General features: G+C 39.2%; 1 protein-coding gene across 3 annotated transcripts in view; it reads left to right on the top strand.

Moving 5' to 3' along the window:
- Positions 1 to 18,418, top strand: part of TRPC4 (transient receptor potential cation channel subfamily C member 4) — a 152,189-nt gene that overhangs the window by 49,366 nt on the left and 84,405 nt on the right. For all 3 annotated transcript variants that reach the window (XM_005501865.4, XM_065052368.1, XM_021286884.2), the window contains exon 2: positions 5,967 to 6,371. In XM_005501865.4, coding sequence (XP_005501922.2) covers positions 5,994 to 6,371 — 378 coding nt within the window. In that variant the 5' untranslated portion in view covers positions 5,967 to 5,993. The remainder of the gene's footprint in view (positions 1 to 5,966; positions 6,372 to 18,418) is intronic.

The following is an 18,418-nucleotide window of genomic DNA, read 5'->3' as shown; positions in this document are numbered from 1 at the left end:
CAGTATTCACTTCTGAGCAGGAACAAATAGCTCAGGCTTCAGGATCATTCCCTCACTTTCCCAGGGATATTTTCATGCTGCTACCCATCAGCAAGAGGTAACCATGCACATTGTTTTTTCAAGGAGCACCTCTTTCTAGTTTAAATGAAACTGGGAAGATGAACTAATTTAATATATGCTAGTGAGCTATTACCATCTAACGATACTTCTGTGACTTCATGGTTCTCATTTTTTTCCATGTGGAGAGCTCTCTGATTTTTCACCTATAAGGTAAGTGAAATTAGGCTCAGTTTTAGCTGTATTTGAATAAGTAAGTTCTTGAATACCTCTAATTTTAGCAATTACACAGATTTGTAATACTGCCTGGCCTCAAATCATCCTACCTCTATATGATCTGTTAATAATTTCTGATATCTCTCAATGATGTTTTGTCCAGAAGTCCCTAAAACTAATATTTTGGTATCTCTCAGACCTCAGGCTGATATCAGTCTGACCTTAAAGGTGACTGTTACCGGAAGAACCTGTCATTCTCAGCTAAATTCTGATGTGACGTCAGCCCCCGAAGATTAAAGTTTCCTCCCATTCAGTGTAACCTCAGTGAATTTACAGAACGTCCTTACATGTTGTATGAAGCACTATGCTTTAAAACAATTAAAAAATGTCATGAAATTGCATCCTGTCTTAAAATTGACCAAAAAAACCCATTTAAACAAGTAATCTATGTCACTGTGTCAAAGGTTTATCACAGTGTCAGCATTTGCACTCTCCTGGGATGCAATCTCTTAAGCTGCTCATGTAAGATACTAGTAGAATTTCATCTGTCATGCCAAGGTGTCTTGGCATTGAGAAGTTGTTTGTTCTGTCTGATGTCCTGCCTTGCTGATTGTGGAGCCAGAACACAAAAAAAGAGGACAACATAACAGCCTGCCTCCCATCAGCCACTGACAGCTGTATACTGTGCCACGTTCTTTGCTTTACTGCAGTTTGGAATATAGAGAAATTTAACCTAGAGTGAAAACAAGAGGTTCAGCTCTGTTGCAAATTGATCAACAGCCTTGTAGGGAACATACATTGAATTGCACTAATCAGTTTATCTCCTGCATGCATGACTGTGTTATAGTCCAAATTGCTACTTTTGCTATTATTATCTCTCAAGTCTGAAGCTGATCTTAGTTCTAACAATGAAAAATGGCTTTCAGATGAGGACCCCATATGCTGTATTGACAGCTGTAACAGTTATAAACCAAACAATGCTCCAAGGTACAACTGGGCAGTAGAACCCCATAACCTGCAGCTGAATTTGTTAGACCAGTCCCTAGAATGAAAATTTTTCAACTGGAAATAACACTGAACTGCTGAAAAACTGGCTCTATTGCTGAGCCTATTCACTATTTATAATTACCAGTGTATACGAAAATATAACCTTTCTGACCCTCAGTTTGCTCTCCAACACTGATTTGCTTACTTTCATCTAAAATCAAACCCAAATTTACTTTGGAAGAAAGGTTAATGCAAATGCATTTAGGGAACAAAGATCAGAGTCCAATATTTTACCTGAGACTGCCAAGTCCACCACTAAACCCTAAGAACCTCATCTATGCATCTTTTAAATACCTCCAGGTATACTGAATCGACCACTTCCCTGGGCAGCCTGTTCCAATGCCTGACAACCCTTTCCCTGAAGAAATTTTTCCTAATGTCCAAGCTAAACCTTCCCTGGTGCAATGTGAGGCCATTTCCTCTTGTCCTATCACTTGTTACTTGGGAGAAGAGGCAAAAACCCTCCCCACTACAACCTCCTTTCAGGTAGTTGTAGACAGCAATAAGGCCTCCCCTCAGCCTCCTTTTCTCCAGGCTGAACAACTCTAGATCCTTCAGCTGCTCCTCAACAAGGCTTGTGCTCTAGATCCTTCACCAGCTTTGTTGCTCTTACTCTCTGCTATAAACACTGAGGGCAGGAGTCAGCTGACAAAGAAGAATCAGGGTGTTTGGGCTATTTGAGATGCCCAAGGCTTTGGTCCAGGGCTTGGATTGGCCCAGGGCTGACAGGTGTGAGAAGGGACTTGCCAGGGAGACCTGTGTGCTTGCATAGAAACAGTGGAAGGTAGGGTGAGATGTCAATATTTAAATAAATCAGCTGTGCTCCAGGATTGAGCTGAATCTTCTGTAGGAGGTAGACTGTGCACCATTTGGGCATATCTCATGTGATTGGAGAAGAACTAAATAATTGTACTAGCTTATAACTAAAAATTTTACCAATATGTTGACCTGCAGTGTTTTATACATTTACTATTGTATTTTTGAAAACTTCCCTTGAGTTCTTACAGTGTATCTTAAAGTCTATATTACATAACAAGGTCAAACCAATGCCATGAAAATAAGTGAATTTTTCTTTGTTTTTCTTTTTTTTCTTTTATTTTCTTTTATTTTTTTTTTTAACATTGGGCAATGATTATGGGATGAAATTTAACAAGTCCAAATGCCAGATTCTGCACCTACCCTGTTTTCCCAATTCAAATAGTGTCCAGGCAGCTCTAAATGTAAAATAGTAATAAGTTTTGGAGCAAAAGTTAATGTAAGACCCTGTCCTATTTTCAGGGAAACAGGATAGGTTGGAGTAATGTCAGGCACAATTATTAATTGGGAGAGGAGTGCCTGGAGAGCAGCCCTGCAGAAAGGGATCTGCGGGTGCTGGTTGACAGCAACTCAGTGTGAGTCCACAGTGTGTGCCCTGGCAACCCAGAAGGCAAATCACACCTTGGGGTGCATCAGACACAGCAGAGGTGATTATCCTGCTGTATTCAGCGTTGATGTGGCCTATCTTGAATACTGGATGCAGTTCTGAGCCCCACAGTTTAAGAAGGATGTGAAGGTCCTTGAATGTGTCCAGAGGAGAGCAACAAAGCTGATGAAAAGGCTGGAAGGAATGTCCTGTGAGGAACAGCTAAGGACTTTGTGTAGTTTTGAGAAAAGGAGGCTGAGGGGCGAGCTCAGTGATCTCTACAGCTCCCTGAGAAGGGGAAGTGGAGAGGGAGGTGCTGAGCTCTTCACCCAGGCATCCAGTGATAGGATGTGTGGGAATTGTTCAAAGCTGCACCAGCTGAGACTTAGACTGAGCATTGGGAAGCATTTCTTTATGGAGAGAGTGGTCAAACAGTGGAACAGGCTTCCTAGAGAGGTGTTGAATGTCCCAGGCTGGTCAGGGTTTAAGGGGCATTTGGACAATGCCCTTAACAACAAGCTCTAACTTTTGGTCAGAATTGAATTGATCAGGCAGTTGGACTATATGATCATTGTAGATCCCTTCCAACTGAACTATTCTGTGCCATGCTATGCCATGCTATGCTATGCTATTCTATTCTATAAAATGTGTATAACATTATTGAATATTTTCATTAATATTTATTCTATCCTTTCTACAGCTAGCTTATTTGCAAATATTGGTAACAAAATCATAAAGACAACATAGAGTCACAGAATGGTTTGGGTCAGAAGGGACCTTAAAGATCATCTAGTACAACCCACCTGCCATGGGCAGGGACATCTTTCACTAGGCCAGGTTGTGCAAAACTCCATCTGACTTGGCCTTAAACGCTTCCAGGGATGGGGCATCCACAGCCTCTCTGGACAACCTGTTCCAGTGCCTCACCACCCATCTAAATCTCCCTCTTTTAGTTTAAAACTGTTATCCCTCATCATTTCACTACACTCCCTATTAAGAAGTCCCTCCCCATCTTTCCTGTAGGCCCCCTTTAAGTACCAGAAGGCTGCTATAAGGTCTCTCCGCAGCCTTCTCTTCTTCAGGCTGAACAATCCCTATCTCAGCTTTTCCTCATAGGAGAGCTGTTCTATCCCTTTGATTGTTTTTGTGGCCTCCTCTGTCCCCTCTCCAACAGCCTGACCTTATTTGAAGCTGATTTGTTTTTTCTAGTTGTGGGAAAGTTAGACTAAGTGTTTTATTGTTTTTTAACTGTATTTGGAGAAGCATGCCCTTTCAAAACAGATGTATTTTCAGCTATGACATAATTATTTGGTAAAGATTATTTTGAAATTAATATCTCTTCCTTTTGCATGCAGTAAGGCTTTTATTTATGGCATAAATCTTATTCCTAAATCATTTCACAGCTGGGTTTACAGTTAGTCACCACAATTTCAGAATGTTCTATGCATGTTGGGGTCTAGTTATTCAGGTGTTCCAGAGGCATAGAATCTTGTATAATATCGTCATGCAAAGTATTTTAAAGAGTAAGTTTCATTCTTTCACATTTCGATGTTACAAAGTTTTATCTGTTTTATTGTAAGTGCTGTAACAAAGTCCCTTATCTGGATTAGTAGATTGTGGATTAATTGATCAGAATACTGCTCAATGTATTGTTACTTTTTAAAGCAGTAGTACTTTTCAGTGCTATCAGTTGAGTCAGAGAAATCATCAAGTATCTTGCAAAGGCAGCTGTAATAGTTTGTTTTTCCTTTCAAAAATCCAAACCAACTCACAGATTGTATAGAAAGATGATATTGTGATATTTCTCCAGACTGACCAAAATAATTTAATTTGCTTTACAGATTCCATTATATGTTCTTCCTTAAGTCAGAGGAATAAATTTCATTAGTTATAGCATGTCTTAAATATACCCAGTCAGAATTATGGGGTTTGAAGGCAAGAGCAGAACAGTATTGTAAATCAATTCTTCTGTTTGTCTTGAACTTCTTTCCCATTTCCTAATTCCCCAAGTTCAATAAAGAGACACAAGACCAAAATAATTCCTACAGGTTAGGAATTTGAGCCCCATGAGTCTGAATATTTGGAAGGCTCAGGTAAAATTTGTCAAATTACGTTTCTTGGCTTCTAGTTGTAGTATGTTTCAGATGGGTGGTTATATTCCTGTTTTCAGGGCAAGTTATTTTGTCTTTATCTCTTTTCTGAAGTATATTTATTCTGTGTCTGGTGAATGGACTCTGTGGAAACTATAATTCCACTTTTGCTAAGTTTTGCACCATAAATTGGATATTTTCTTTAATTCTTGCACTGGTCTAGTGTACTGGACCTCTTATTTCTTTAGCTTCTTGTTTCTGCAGAGGAACTCAAATCGGAGACATCCTTACCTCTGCTGGCTACTCCTAGCTCTCACAGTGTCCCCATGTACATCTGTAATATACATAAATTTACATGTGACAGCACAGTATCAGTTGTCATACAACACTGTCTATCTGCAGGTAAAATCAAAATAAATGTTTTATTTTTGTAAACACCCATGAACCATATTCTTCGATGTATTTATCATCTTCCAGGAGTGTACTGTATCAGCAATGACTCTTACTTTCTAATTGCATTTAAACATATATTTTTAGTTACGACAAAAGTTTATTTATGGTTGATTATTTTCAGGAATTTTTATGGGCAAGAGAAAGACTAGCAGAGGACAGCTATTTAGAATAATAACAATGTATGCTTAATGTATGTCTTCTGAAAGAGACAATCTAAGCTTAGATCTCATTTTCCTCATTCAAGAAGCAAGAAAAGGTAAACACATGAGATTCCAGCAAGTGTTTTCCTTAGGGCTTACAATGAAACAATAATAGACCTTCCTCAGACTTATCATAAAAAGAAAGAAAAATAAAACTCCCAAACCATCTTAATGATTGGGATGAAGTGGAACCACACATTTGGTGTGAACTACATTGTCATATCACCTCATGCTTGCCACAGGTTTAAGGAATACATACAAGTGAATGGTATACTGATAGATATGCTCTGACTGGTTAAGTTGCAACAATTTGTTTTATGTTTTGGTTTCCATGTTTTGCTGGTGATCTTACAAGTTCTATTGATAGAGTCCACTTGTGCTTATTTCAACATCACTTTTTAGTATGAGTTTTAACTAAAGTAACATAAGTTGCAAATATTAATTTGGTGCACTGTAGCCCAAAAGTACATTATTAATGTAATCTTTCTTTTCATATTGCAGAGACAAAGTATTAGAATGGCATAAAATATGGCCCAGTTCTACTACAAAAGAAGTGTCAATGCTCCCTACAGAGATCGTATCCCTCTTCGTATCGTACGGGCAGAATCTGAACTGTCTCATTCAGAGAAAGCCTACCTGAATGCTGTGGAGAAAGGAGATTACGCCAGTGTAAAGAAAGCTTTGGAGGAAGCAGAAATTTATTTCAAGATCAATATTAATTGCATTGATCCCCTGGGAAGAACTGCACTTCTTATTGCGATTGAAAATGAGAACCTTGAGCTCATTGAGCTGCTCTTAAGTTTTAATGTGTATGTGGGAGATGCTCTGTTGCATGCCATACGAAAAGAGGTGGTTGGTGCCGTGGAGCTGCTGTTAAACCACAAGAAGCCCAGTGGGGAGAAACAGGTATGTGCAGGATTTTCTCTGGGTTTGTAATCTGCTCTAATGAAAAGAGAAGAATTGTACAAAGGTAGTAAGCAAAATGAAAGACAAAACCAACCATCTTCCTTGCACACAAGTATTTAAAATCAGAAAATCAATTACTTTGGTACTATATGTATTGTAATAATTTGTGTTTAGACATCACAGTGGCTTGGGTCAGAAGGGACTTTCAAAGAACATCTAGTATAACCCCTTGCCACGGGCAAGGACATCTTTTACTACCCCAGGTTGCACAAAGCCCCATCCAACCTGATCTTTAACAGTTCCAGAGATGGGGGAACCACAACTTCGCTGGACAACCTGTTGCACTGTGTTAACATCCTAATCATAAAAGATGTCCTCCTTCTGTCCAATCTAAACCAATCATCTTCCAGTTTAAAAAAGTTGTCCCTTCTCCTGTCACTACAGACCTTGGTAAAAAGTCTCTTTTTATCTTTCATCTCCATCTTTCCATAAGCTCCCTCTATATGAGAGGCCACCATAAGGTCTCTCCAGAGACTTCTCTTCTTCAGGCTGAACAACCCTACCTCTCTCGGCTTTTCTTCACAGAAGAGGTGTTCCATCCCCCTGATCATTTTTATGGCTGCTCTAATAGGTCCATGTCTTTCTTGCACTGAGGGCTCCAGAATTGGGGTCTCATGAGAGCTGTGTGGAAAGGGAACATCACCTCCTTCAACCTGCTGGCCATGCTTCTTGTGCAGCCTAGGATCCAGTTGGCTTTGTGGGCTGTGAGCGCACATTGCTGGCTTATGTCCAATTTTTAATCCCCCTTTATCTTCAAGTCCTTCTCAGCAGGCCTTCACTCAACCCCTTTATCCCCCCAGTCTGTATTAAAGTTGTGGATTGCCCCAATCCAGGTACAAGGCCTTTCCCTTGGTCTTGTTGAACTTCATGAGGTTCACATGGTGCCCACTTCTAAAACTTGTCAAGGTCATCTCTGTCATTCAATCAAATCTGCCCAGGTCCACAAGGTTTATAATTTTAATGTAGTTAAGTCACAGGAGATCTAGCTGCCAATAAAAAGGGGTTAAAACTTCCTGTATCCTTCTTATCCCCAGCCTGAATAACAACTTAGAGCTGGGTGAATTTTTAACTGCCTTCTATATAAAGCCAGAATTGGTCTCACATTTAAATTACAATGCACAAAACCCCCTTCTTGGAAGACTGTGCAGTAAGAAAAGTTAAACTTCTTTGAGTCAGAGCTTTGTGTCCATTATAAACTCACTCAGGAAAATCTAAAAGTTGATAAAACAGGTTTTGCTTGTGAGACTACTGACATGGTATAATTATTCCTGCAGATATTAGTTGGAAACCTTTAATGATTCAAAGATACAAATCATTCCAAAGATAATAGCAGTGATGAGGTGTGGTCCATTTGAATTAATTATGAAACTGGCTTTGAAATCAATGAAATTTTTAATCCTTCCATGTAGAGGTCACCATCTCCCAACTCACCAAAGCACCACTGGGAGACATGCCAAACTGATCAGAACATCAGCCCTGTCTCCAATAGTCACCCATCCTATTAAGTACAGGTACAAAACTACAAACTCTTCTCCCTTTCTCCTGGTCTTCTGTCAGTGGAAAAAAATCATTGCATACAGTCTCAATCATGATAAATGTGGTACCTACTGTGCTTCCCCTTAAACTGCCATGAGAGATGTCTAGGAGGTAGCTGGCCTCTTTCATATCCTTCTCATTTTAAGAAACTGATGGAGACAAGATAACATAGCCCATAAATTCTGATATTCCTAGGACAGTTCCAGGAAGAAAAACCTTAAAAATAGTTATAATATCTTATTGTATTTTCATCTATTTAAATTTTCTTGTATTATAGGTACTGTATTAATGTATTTCAATGAATAGTATGTTGAAATTATTACAGTTCTTTCACAGATAATGCATACAATATACTTTAATTACAGTATAATGTACTTGGTATGGATAGAATTGCAGATAATAGATAAAGACTATAATTTTTGCTGATAAAATAACATTAATTCTATGCTTTTTTGTTATGGAAAGAAAGAAATATATTAGGTCTTTGTACAAATGTGTGTTTCTGCCTTCTCTTTTATACAGTAAAAGTAGAGCTCCTTTCTAATGACAACAGATTTATGTCAGAGAAAGGGAAGAAAAGTAGATTCACTTTATGTTTGGCTCATTTCATTATTTCTCAACTGATAGTGCAGATGAGAATACAATGTATGGGAATTTCTCAATGCGGTGTATCAGGACACAGAAGGCTCAGTGCACAGCCCTGTGCCAAGCCAGTTTAACCCCCCGTCTCTCCATTCTTCAGGCTCTGTAGTTGAAGTTGCCACTTGCAGAGCAGAGTTCATTTCACTTGATGGTAGCCATCCAAAGCTGTGTCTCATCTCTGATGTAGCTGCCTGGGATCCCTGTACCAATGGAGAAAAACGGAGATCCCTGGAGAGCACCTCATGCTGTTTTTTGCAATTACTTGTTTTAAGACAGTGTAAACCACTTTTTGGGCTAGCTAGAGAGAGGCTACAAGTTTAGCTTACACCAGGTACCTAAATTTCGTGCTCTTCTTTAGTCTTCCAGGACTACTTTTTGGTGTGTGCCACAGCTACTGTAATGGAAATGCTTGAATACAAATAGTAAAACTTGTTTTAGATGAGCTTTGTGCTATAGCAGACAAAAGATAGGTTTACATTTGTGCACATACTACAATGTTATATTAGCCACAAACTGCTTTGCTCCAACCTAGAGGTTAGCTGTCTAGGCTGGAGATTAAGCACGTTGTTTCAGTGCCAGACTCCACTGCTGCTGGTATGAAGAGTGCTGCTTCTCCTTCTCTTCTGTGTTTTCCCTGATTGCACTTGCTAAGGGTCTTCTCATAACTATAAAGCATGAAGAATAATCATGAATCATTTGAACAGAGACATCTTTTCTGTCTGTAGAAGGCTAGACTTGCCCCTTGCAAATGCAAATATTGCTTGCAAGCCAGTGCTTACAAAAAATGGTCTTTAAACAAACTGTGTTTACCCACAAGTGCTGATATTTGCCCTGGGGAGGGACCCCAATAACTATTAATCTTCTCTGGATAAATAATTATGTTAATTCTACAATGAAGCAGATACAGCGGTGTGTATTTAATATAATCAAAAGTACCTGCTCACTGAACAATTGTTACAATAGGCTAAAGATATAAAATCTGGGTGCTACTATACAGTAGAATTTATATTTTCAGTGTTTAGACAGAAAGATAAGTTTTTCCCTTATGAAACTCGATTTCAAATTACAACTTGACTTTTTTTGGATACTTTGGTTTGTAAATATTTGCCATATTGTTTAGATGATGATTTAGATTCTATGCTTTTAATAACATATCTTTGCCTGTTTGGTTTTCCTTCTTTGTGTAAAGCTGGTCATGTGTGATAAAATCCTGGCCCCTTGAAGTTAGAAGTTAGTGGGAGTTTTTCCATTGAATCGGTGAGGTCAAGATGTTAGCTTTTTGCTGGTTTTATTTTTCTTTTTTTTTGTTTGTTTGTTTGGTTTTTGTTGTTTGTTTGTTTGTTTTTGTTTTGTTTTTCCTCTTGATCAAAAATTATACAGAAGAGACAGATAATAAGGAATAATAAAAATGCATGTGCTAAATACTGCCAAGCTCAAGAAACAGTTTAGATTCCCAAATATTTCATTAGCAATGAAAGTAATGAACATTCAAATGCAGAAAAATAACCCTGCTATGACTCATGACTCATGAATTAGCTTTAACTATTTTTTTCATATTCATTAGATGATATAGCATGTTTGATGCATAGGTAATTTCAGCTTCACCTCATACAATAATATGTTTGTAAAATGAAAGAATTTTTAATCATGGAATTTCCTACATAATTCAAGAGCTCATTGATAGTGTCATAATACCACAAAAATATCCACTTGTATCAACAGAAAGATACAATTCTTCAGGAGAGCTGAAACATATCTTTTGAAAGAACTGATTTTTCTCAAAAATTAATTTCTTTAACCATTTAAAAGTTTAAAAAGAAAACAGGAAAAAATGTAAAAATATGTAAATTCTGACCCAGAATCAATGCATTTAGACAAAACAATATATTTTTGCATTTTTTTTAAAGTTTTCCAATCAATATCTTCAAAATTACCAGATGCCACCAAATCTTATTCTTTAATACTTCCTCAAAACAAAATAAAAACCAAACCAAACAACAAACAAACAAAAACACACACACACAAAAAATTCAAACCAAACCGAACAAAACCAGCAGCAATTGGATCTTGTTAAAGTGATCTGTAAACTCTGTAGTCTACTAACCCTTCAGCTTTTGGGCTTTACCTAACATCCGTATTTGCTACGCTTTGCATTTCAAAGACCAGATGTGTTACAGTGGATTTAAGCTGATGGATACATCTGGTGCCACCTGGTGACTACAGATGAGGCATGTATGTTTAATAGCTTTGAATTGTTTTTGACTCCTTCTGTTACTCAGTTTGTGAGTGAGGTTTTTTGTGGTATACATTAATACAACTCAGGAAAAAGTTATTTTGTCACTTGCATTATCTTTTATACACTTTTTTAGCTGTACCAGATGCTAGAACACATGTAAAAGAGAATACTACAAATTAAGGTGAATGGGTTGAGGAAACTTGTCCAAGTACTTTTAAATTACCAGTTCTTCAAAGCCATATGTCCTGAATTGTCTGCCAAGTCACTTGTTGCTTACCCTGCTGGATAGCTGAATGCCAAATTAAGAGAGGAAAAAAAAGCTGTTCCTTAAAATTTAGTATCTGCAGAAAAAGTTTTTAGCTTGTTAAATTGCATGCAGCTTCCATGGATGGGTTGAGAGTTAGGTAGTATATATATATATAAAAAAAAAAAAGAGTATACAATGCCTTTATCTAAATCATAGCGTGCTCTACTTCTTGAGAAACTCAGGTGTTGATCACTAGCTGGGTGGTTGACTGCCTAGATATGCATATATATTCAGGGAAGACTGAAGCAGAGGTGTAGCTGTCTTCTAAGGATGATACAAAGCACATAAGTGAAGCTAAAGTCTCAGTTATTAAACCTGAATCTGTGTAGCATTGTATTAGCTGGCAGTCTAGATTTAGGGGATGGGAACCTGACTGCAGTGTGTACAGCCATTGCCTAGCTAGCAAAAGCATGTGATAGTGTTTTTATGCCACCCTGTTCATTATTAGATGTCAATCTTTTGATACGGTGGGTGTTTTTATAGGTGGACACCCTAGGGACAGCTTTCTGCAGATGTCTGGAAAAAATACCGTGCTAATGCCAGACTGGCATTTCCAAGCATAAGGTAATTGCTAGAGGAGGTGGAACTTGAGGACAGGGAGAGAAGTGATCACAGTGATATATCCCTGGTTCACTCCTTCTGTGGTGTGCAAGTCAACTAATCTGAAAACACTGTTGGGCACAGAGGGAGGGTCCTGGTAAGAAGGTGGAAGCTGACAGACTCCAGCCCCTGCAGCTTTTCTCCAGTCAGTTTGGAACCAAAAAGTTAGTAGTCATCAAGGCAGTTTAGGAAGCACATGTCCTATATAGCAGATTACTCAATCTGTGTGTGCTTTGGATGCACAGATCAAATATAGCCCTTATATTGTCTTCCTCAGAGGTGCTGGTGTCCTCAGTGAGACTTTCATCCCTGTCTCCTGTCCACTCTCCAGATGGATTTCTCTATTAAAAGAAAGACCTTTCTGCCTGTAGTGCATCACTTCCTTGTACATCACCTCTGCATTTCCAGACTGTCCTGGCAGAGTACCTGACATCTAAATTTTTCTCATCTCATTTGGCCAACATTAGTGGAACAGTCAATGCACAGGAGTCTGTGTGTACTTTCTGATGCCCTGCTTTAGGAAACCTTTGTAAGAATCACATCGATTAACTCCACCTCTGCAAGAATGCTGTGAAATGTGTTTTCATTTCCTGAAGGGGAGACAGAAGGTCTTTGGGATCAGCTTGACTACTCTCTGTTTTTCTGTGCTATCATACCACATGCAAAGAAAGACAGAAATTGCTGGCACACGGCTGGAAGTAAGAAGCTGAAAAGAAAAGAAACCATACCTACCTTGTGTACCTTTCACAGCTTTGTTTGCTCTCCTGGGGCAGCCAGTAAGGTCACATCTTGAACTACGTTTTGAAAAATCTCTGTCCTCTACTTGTGCTAAAAATGTTATACATGTTTAATTTCTCCATCTCATACTCACAACCTCTGTTTCTGTTGCTTGCTCACACCCACAGACTCAGTCACGGTCCCTGCCAATCAAAGTCAAATCTGTAAGCCAGGCCTTAGCTTCTTCAGTGTGGACTACAGACATTGTTGGCCTCTTAAAATACAAGTACATGGTAAAGTTTTATTTTATCAGTTTTCATGTAATTTTTCTGTCAGTGTCTCAAAGAAAAGGATAAATATTAGGGGTGAAAAAAAAAGTATTTAGTATAACAGACAAAACCCAAACCTCTGTAACCTAAAAGGTACAGACAGACATTTCTGAAGGACCTAAAGATATGTAGTGTATTCCTTGGTGAAGTCTGGCTTGTGGTTAGGAAGTGCTGGAAGATACTGATAAGTGAATTAGCGTCTCAGCACCTTAATGAATTTTTACTACCTTTTCAAAGCTAGAAGTTAGTTAAGATGAGGTTGGTCTAGACAGTCTTCAAAGGTCCATTTCAAACCAAACCATTCTATGATGCTTTAATGCTAAGATGGAGATGGTCACAGGAGGGATTGCCAATGCCACCTGGTGACAGTGGACTTAGAAATGTCCACCCATCCCAAAGAAGGATATATTAACTTTGCAGAATACTCTTCCACCACGTCAATTCTCCCCATAATTCATGTCCTTTTACAAACCTGGTTAGCCACCCTTTGGGTTGCACTCAGAGCTATGGATTCAAGTTTCAGATTTTACTACCAGGTTCTGAGGCTCTGTCATGAAGAGCATAAGGACAGTTACTATTTTCTCCTCAGAGAGATGGTAAGCAACCTTTCTTTGTCAATATTTAAGGGCCTCTTTAGTAGCCCCTCTGGTCGTGGTAGGCTTTACAGTTGCGATATTCCTGAGCAGATGGGTAAAAGGAATGGTATGTTTTAGCCTTTATCTCTGAGGCAAAGGACAAAAATGAAAGATGTTAAAGGCTTCATGTAGGGGGTAAGGACAGCAAGCTGTGATTATATGGCTTTGTGTTATAATGAAAATGGCATCTGGAAGAGATGGCTGAGGTGAGAAGTTGCGAGTACGTGGCTGAAGAAAACATGCAGGCCGACCCAGTGTGAGTGATAAAGCATGATTGAACTTTATTACCCGAGATAGCGTGTATTTATACCAAATACCATAATTATGCACACTTGTCTCTATCTAATAGGCTAAGCAATAAAAAGTTACATTTACTTACTCCACCTACTTGGATTTAGCTAGCTATGCGCATCCTGTATTCTGACTCTTATCTCTTCGAGGATATCCTGACCCTGCCTTAGTCAGTACTTTTCCATTCCCCTCTTTCCCACGGCCTAATAGACAAGCTAACTAAGGCCTACTTATGTCAACTGAAATGGGCTCTGCTCGTACAGTTGCTCGGTGGACTCATGTCCACGCTCCTTGAGCCAATCCCTGACAAGAAGTGGTATGTAAGAAGACAGAAGCTGTGATACTTTACACACCAGATGTGAATCCAGGAATCTAACCCAGCCAAACATATAATGCTGCTGTCTGCCAGATGCACAATGCTTGCCATGGACATGTCAGCTATGTGTGAACAAGAAGATCCAAGACATTTTGGGTCCCACGTCATGTGATGGCAGCATCTTCTCCCAGGGATACACTAGTCCATCATGCCATATCTGGGTGTTAAAAGAACTAGCAGAAAGCTACAGGGAGGTCTGACCAGCTGCCCAATCTGGATGATGAGCAGACCAGCAAGTCAGAGCTTGTTCTAGCATTTATGTGCACTCAGTGTGTCAGCAGCCGCTGTGAAGTCTTGGACAGGAAGAGTTGTCCAGGTGGATCACTAGGAAAGCTTGCTATCTTGTGACTTTTTGGGATGTGGGGAGAGAAGGGACATTATTTTACTGTGACAAGCTGAAGTTTTATAAATCTTGAATCATTTAGCTGATTGATAATTATTTGGAGTGGAGAAAGGCATGAGAGGAGGTGTTGACAAGTTGTCTTTCACTTAAATCTACAGCATGCAGTTCTGATCAGAATAAACAATGATTGGTCTTATGCCGAAGTGTGTCTCAACATCTGAGCTTTTTAGCAGTGTTGCCATGTAGTTTTAGAGAGAATGAAAGGATATAGGAGAACAGCTAGGAGGAGGGAACAGTCCTGTGTGAGGATGTGTCAGAGAAATTGTACAGTATAATTTCTAGGCCACGGGGGCAGGCTGCTATGTGGATGTTCAGGCACTCACCTAAACTATTGGGGAAGGGACACAGGCAACAAGACTAGACAGCCGTGCAGTCAAAGTGCCTTCAGTCTGGCAGCATTCCCAGAAACAGATAAAAAGCCTGAGATGACAAGTCAGGAAACAGCACAAAAGTAGCACAGAGCCTAAAAAAAATCATTTTCCATTCCTGAGATGATGGCAGTCTAGTTTCTGCACTTTTGACAGAGCTCCTATCAGACCTAACAGAGTTCCTATCTCCTAGGAAATTCCCCACATGTGGCCTCGTCATCCTTTTATGTCTCTTAGTATCTTTGCACTTCATGAAATTGCTCTTTGAGAAGCCCAGGGTCCTGAGACAAAGCCAGTGCTCTTCTCTGGAGCTGCAGTCACAGCCCAACTTCAGTCTCAGTCAGACTCCTCTTAGTACATCCTGGGGTGTATTAGAAGGGGAGTGGTTAGTAGATCGAGAGAGGTCCTCCTTCCCCTCTACTCTGCCCTGGTGAGACCACATCTGGAATATTGTGTCCAGTTCTGGGCCCCTCAGTTCCAGAAGGACAGGGAACTGCTGGAGAGAGTCAAGCACAGGGCAACAAAGGTGAGTAAGGGAGTGGAGCATCTCCCTTATGAAGAAAGGCTGAGGGAGCTGGGTCTCTTTAGTTTGGAGAAGAGGAGACTAAGGGGGGACCTCATTAATGTTTATAAATATATAAAGGGTGAGTGCCATGAGGATGGAGCCAGGCTCTTCTCGGTGGTAAACAATGATAGGACAAGCGGTAATGGGATCAAGCTGGAACACAAGAGGTTCCACTTAAATTTGAGAAAAAACTTCTTCTCAGTGAGGGTGACAGAGCACTGGAACAGGCTGCCCAGGGAGGTTGTGGAGTCTCCTTCTCTGGAGACATTGAAAACCCGCCTGGACATGTTCCTGTGCGACCTCATCTAGGCGTTCCTGCTCCAGCAGGGGGATTGGACTAGATGATCTTTTGAGGTCCCTTCCAATCCCTAACATACTGTGATACTGTAATACTGTGATAGTACATGCAGAGCATTCAGTCAGCTTTGGTCCATTATTTTTCTTCCAAGCTTTGTGAGATACCATCTTCCTGGCCCTGCATTGTCCCACAATCCAACAGTGTTCATGGGGAAGTTGCTATGTCAGGGTCGTACCTCGTCCTGGTAACAGTGTAGATCATAATGGAGGAGACCAGGGAATGCATATGGGTTGTAGGCCCAGCAGACCTACAATGGACCTAAACTACAAAGATATTGAACCTGTTGTTTTAAGATGCTATTTTAAATTTTCACCTAGTTACTGAACTGGGACTTATATTGGTGAAGCAGAGGCAGAAAGAAAGAGGAAGATTTTATGAGCACTGCATGAAGCCTTGTAGTTTTTCTTATCTGAAAATCTTGCTCCAGTAACTTTGGAAAATAGCAGTCACAATCATTTATGTAATCTCATTGACTGTTGAGAGTAAAGCATCATTTTTGTTTTGAAAATCTCTCCCACAGAAGTTCATGAACTAAGTGTCTTTTTTGAATGCTCTCATTAATGACGGTCTAGCTAATAATGAGTATGGAGGAGGCAATGCAAAGCTATTTTGTCGGGCTTAAAGCATACAGTCTTGAAGTGAAATGTGAGGGCACAAAATTGGTTCTTCCCACTCCTAGCTGCCTGAGTGGGTAGCTGAGTATTTTTTCTTCCCAGTAGCATATCATTAATTAGAATTTTCTGACAGGTTTTAAAATATTGGTAGACAGGGATGAATGGGACAGGCTGTGTAGGGGATATTTCAGTTTACTGATGAAATAGGTATAGTAGCCTATGCACATGTTGAGTCTCTCATATAATCATATAGGCACACGAAAACAACAGGTAGCTCTTAAACTGAGGTGTACCATAAAGGTGGAGATGGCCAATGGCATATGAGGTAGAGATATAGATTTACAGAAGTATTGTTCTTTGATGTTTTAGAGAGATGTTTGCTGTTTCCAAGTTCAAAAAACACTACACGTAAGTGTCATGTCTTGGCAATAAACCTGAATTATCTGTGTTTATATGCATCAGAGATAGGGTGGGTGGCTGTGTAGAAAAACCTGTGACAATTACTAAAGACTCCAGAAGCTGATATGCTGGTGTCATCAAATAGAGCTGCTAGCAATTCCAATACTGAGGTAGGCAATGTGTTCTACAATATGCACCCATCACCTTGTAACAAATGCTAAATCATAATATTCCAAAGTTGAACCAGTAGCAAAAGAAGCATGCCAAAACATGGCAAAACGTGATAGTTTCTTGATCTGTACAAAATGATGAGCCATTTTTTATTGGCAACATTAAAAAAAAATAAATCTGACTAGCAGGATCCTTACAGATAGGTTCCTGGAAGGTAGTGTTATTGATGATGACTCACACTGGCTGTGAATCTAATCCTCTGTTTTTACCATTTGCAGAAGTTGAAAAAAATATTGAAGATGACAAATACAGATTTAGTTCAAAGCCAGCTGGTGAACCTAAACTAACCTATTCTACCTAAACTTCAAGTGTTACTGATTCAAAAAGACTAAGTGCTTTTTGGTAATTATTTGCTAGCTTTTTCACAATTCTTGTTTTCAGCTCATGCTAGAAATGAAAACATTTTTTCTACCATGAAGAGATGAGTGCAGATTAGCAATAAATATTTTAAAATCTAAAATCAATTAAAAATTTAGAAATATCTAAAATAATTCAAAATGTTTAGAAGGCTATTGCAAAAATGTGGAAAAGTCAGTTTTCTCCTTAAGAAGTCACGTTTTCAGTGCTGCTCTTTTCTCTCCTTTTTGTATTTGTTGAGCCCCACTTTACAGCACTCACCCAAGTTTACAATCAGAATTGGGACAACATACAAGTAAAAAAAATAAAAAATAAAAAAAAGAAAATATCCAGAATCTCTGCCTTCTACAATTAGTGGTCCTGTATTGTCATCTGCATATGTCTCCATTCCTGGAATCCTTTCTGCCAAACCTACCTGCCTTCACTTCCTGACCACTCAACTACTGCAAAGATAATTTCAACTAAAGATGTTAACAGCCTTTCAGTGCTTGAAAACAGGTTAAGAATCAGCTCGAAGCCCAGTAGTATAAATTTGTTAAAAAGACTGACAAGTTTAAAAATTGAGGCTTTTTTTAAATGAGGCAGTCTTTTATTCTAAGGTCTAGAAATCCCCATAACCAATTATCTTTACATTTGCAATTTAATTTCTGAAGTTAACAAATATATAAACATTAAAGGAGCAATATAAACAAACCAGTATCTCCTCTGCCTAGAATAGCTTCTCAGGGGACAATTAATGGCTTTGACCTTGATAAAACAGATTGAGAAGATCTGCATAATATATAAATGTATGTATACAGGTATGTTTATTTAGGGGGTGGGAGTCAGTTCCTGATGCAGATGCCTGGAGCTGAATGCAATGTAGCAGTAGAGCCAGGGTTCTGTGCAGAGATGTCTTCTGCATCACAGAAGCCTTCCTGTCCTCCACCTGTGCTGAAAAAGGATGAGACCCTCCAGTAGATCTTGTGTCATATCTGTGTAGATTTCTCTGATTCTGGAGGGTATCTTAAATGGTACTATATG

The sequence above is a fragment of the Columba livia genome, chromosome 1 (genome assembly GCF_036013475.1).
Source record: "Columba livia isolate bColLiv1 breed racing homer chromosome 1, bColLiv1.pat.W.v2, whole genome shotgun sequence".
NCBI classification, from domain to species: Eukaryota; Metazoa; Chordata; class Aves; order Columbiformes; family Columbidae; genus Columba; species Columba livia.
This window is presented reverse-complemented; position numbering and strand designations above follow the sequence as displayed.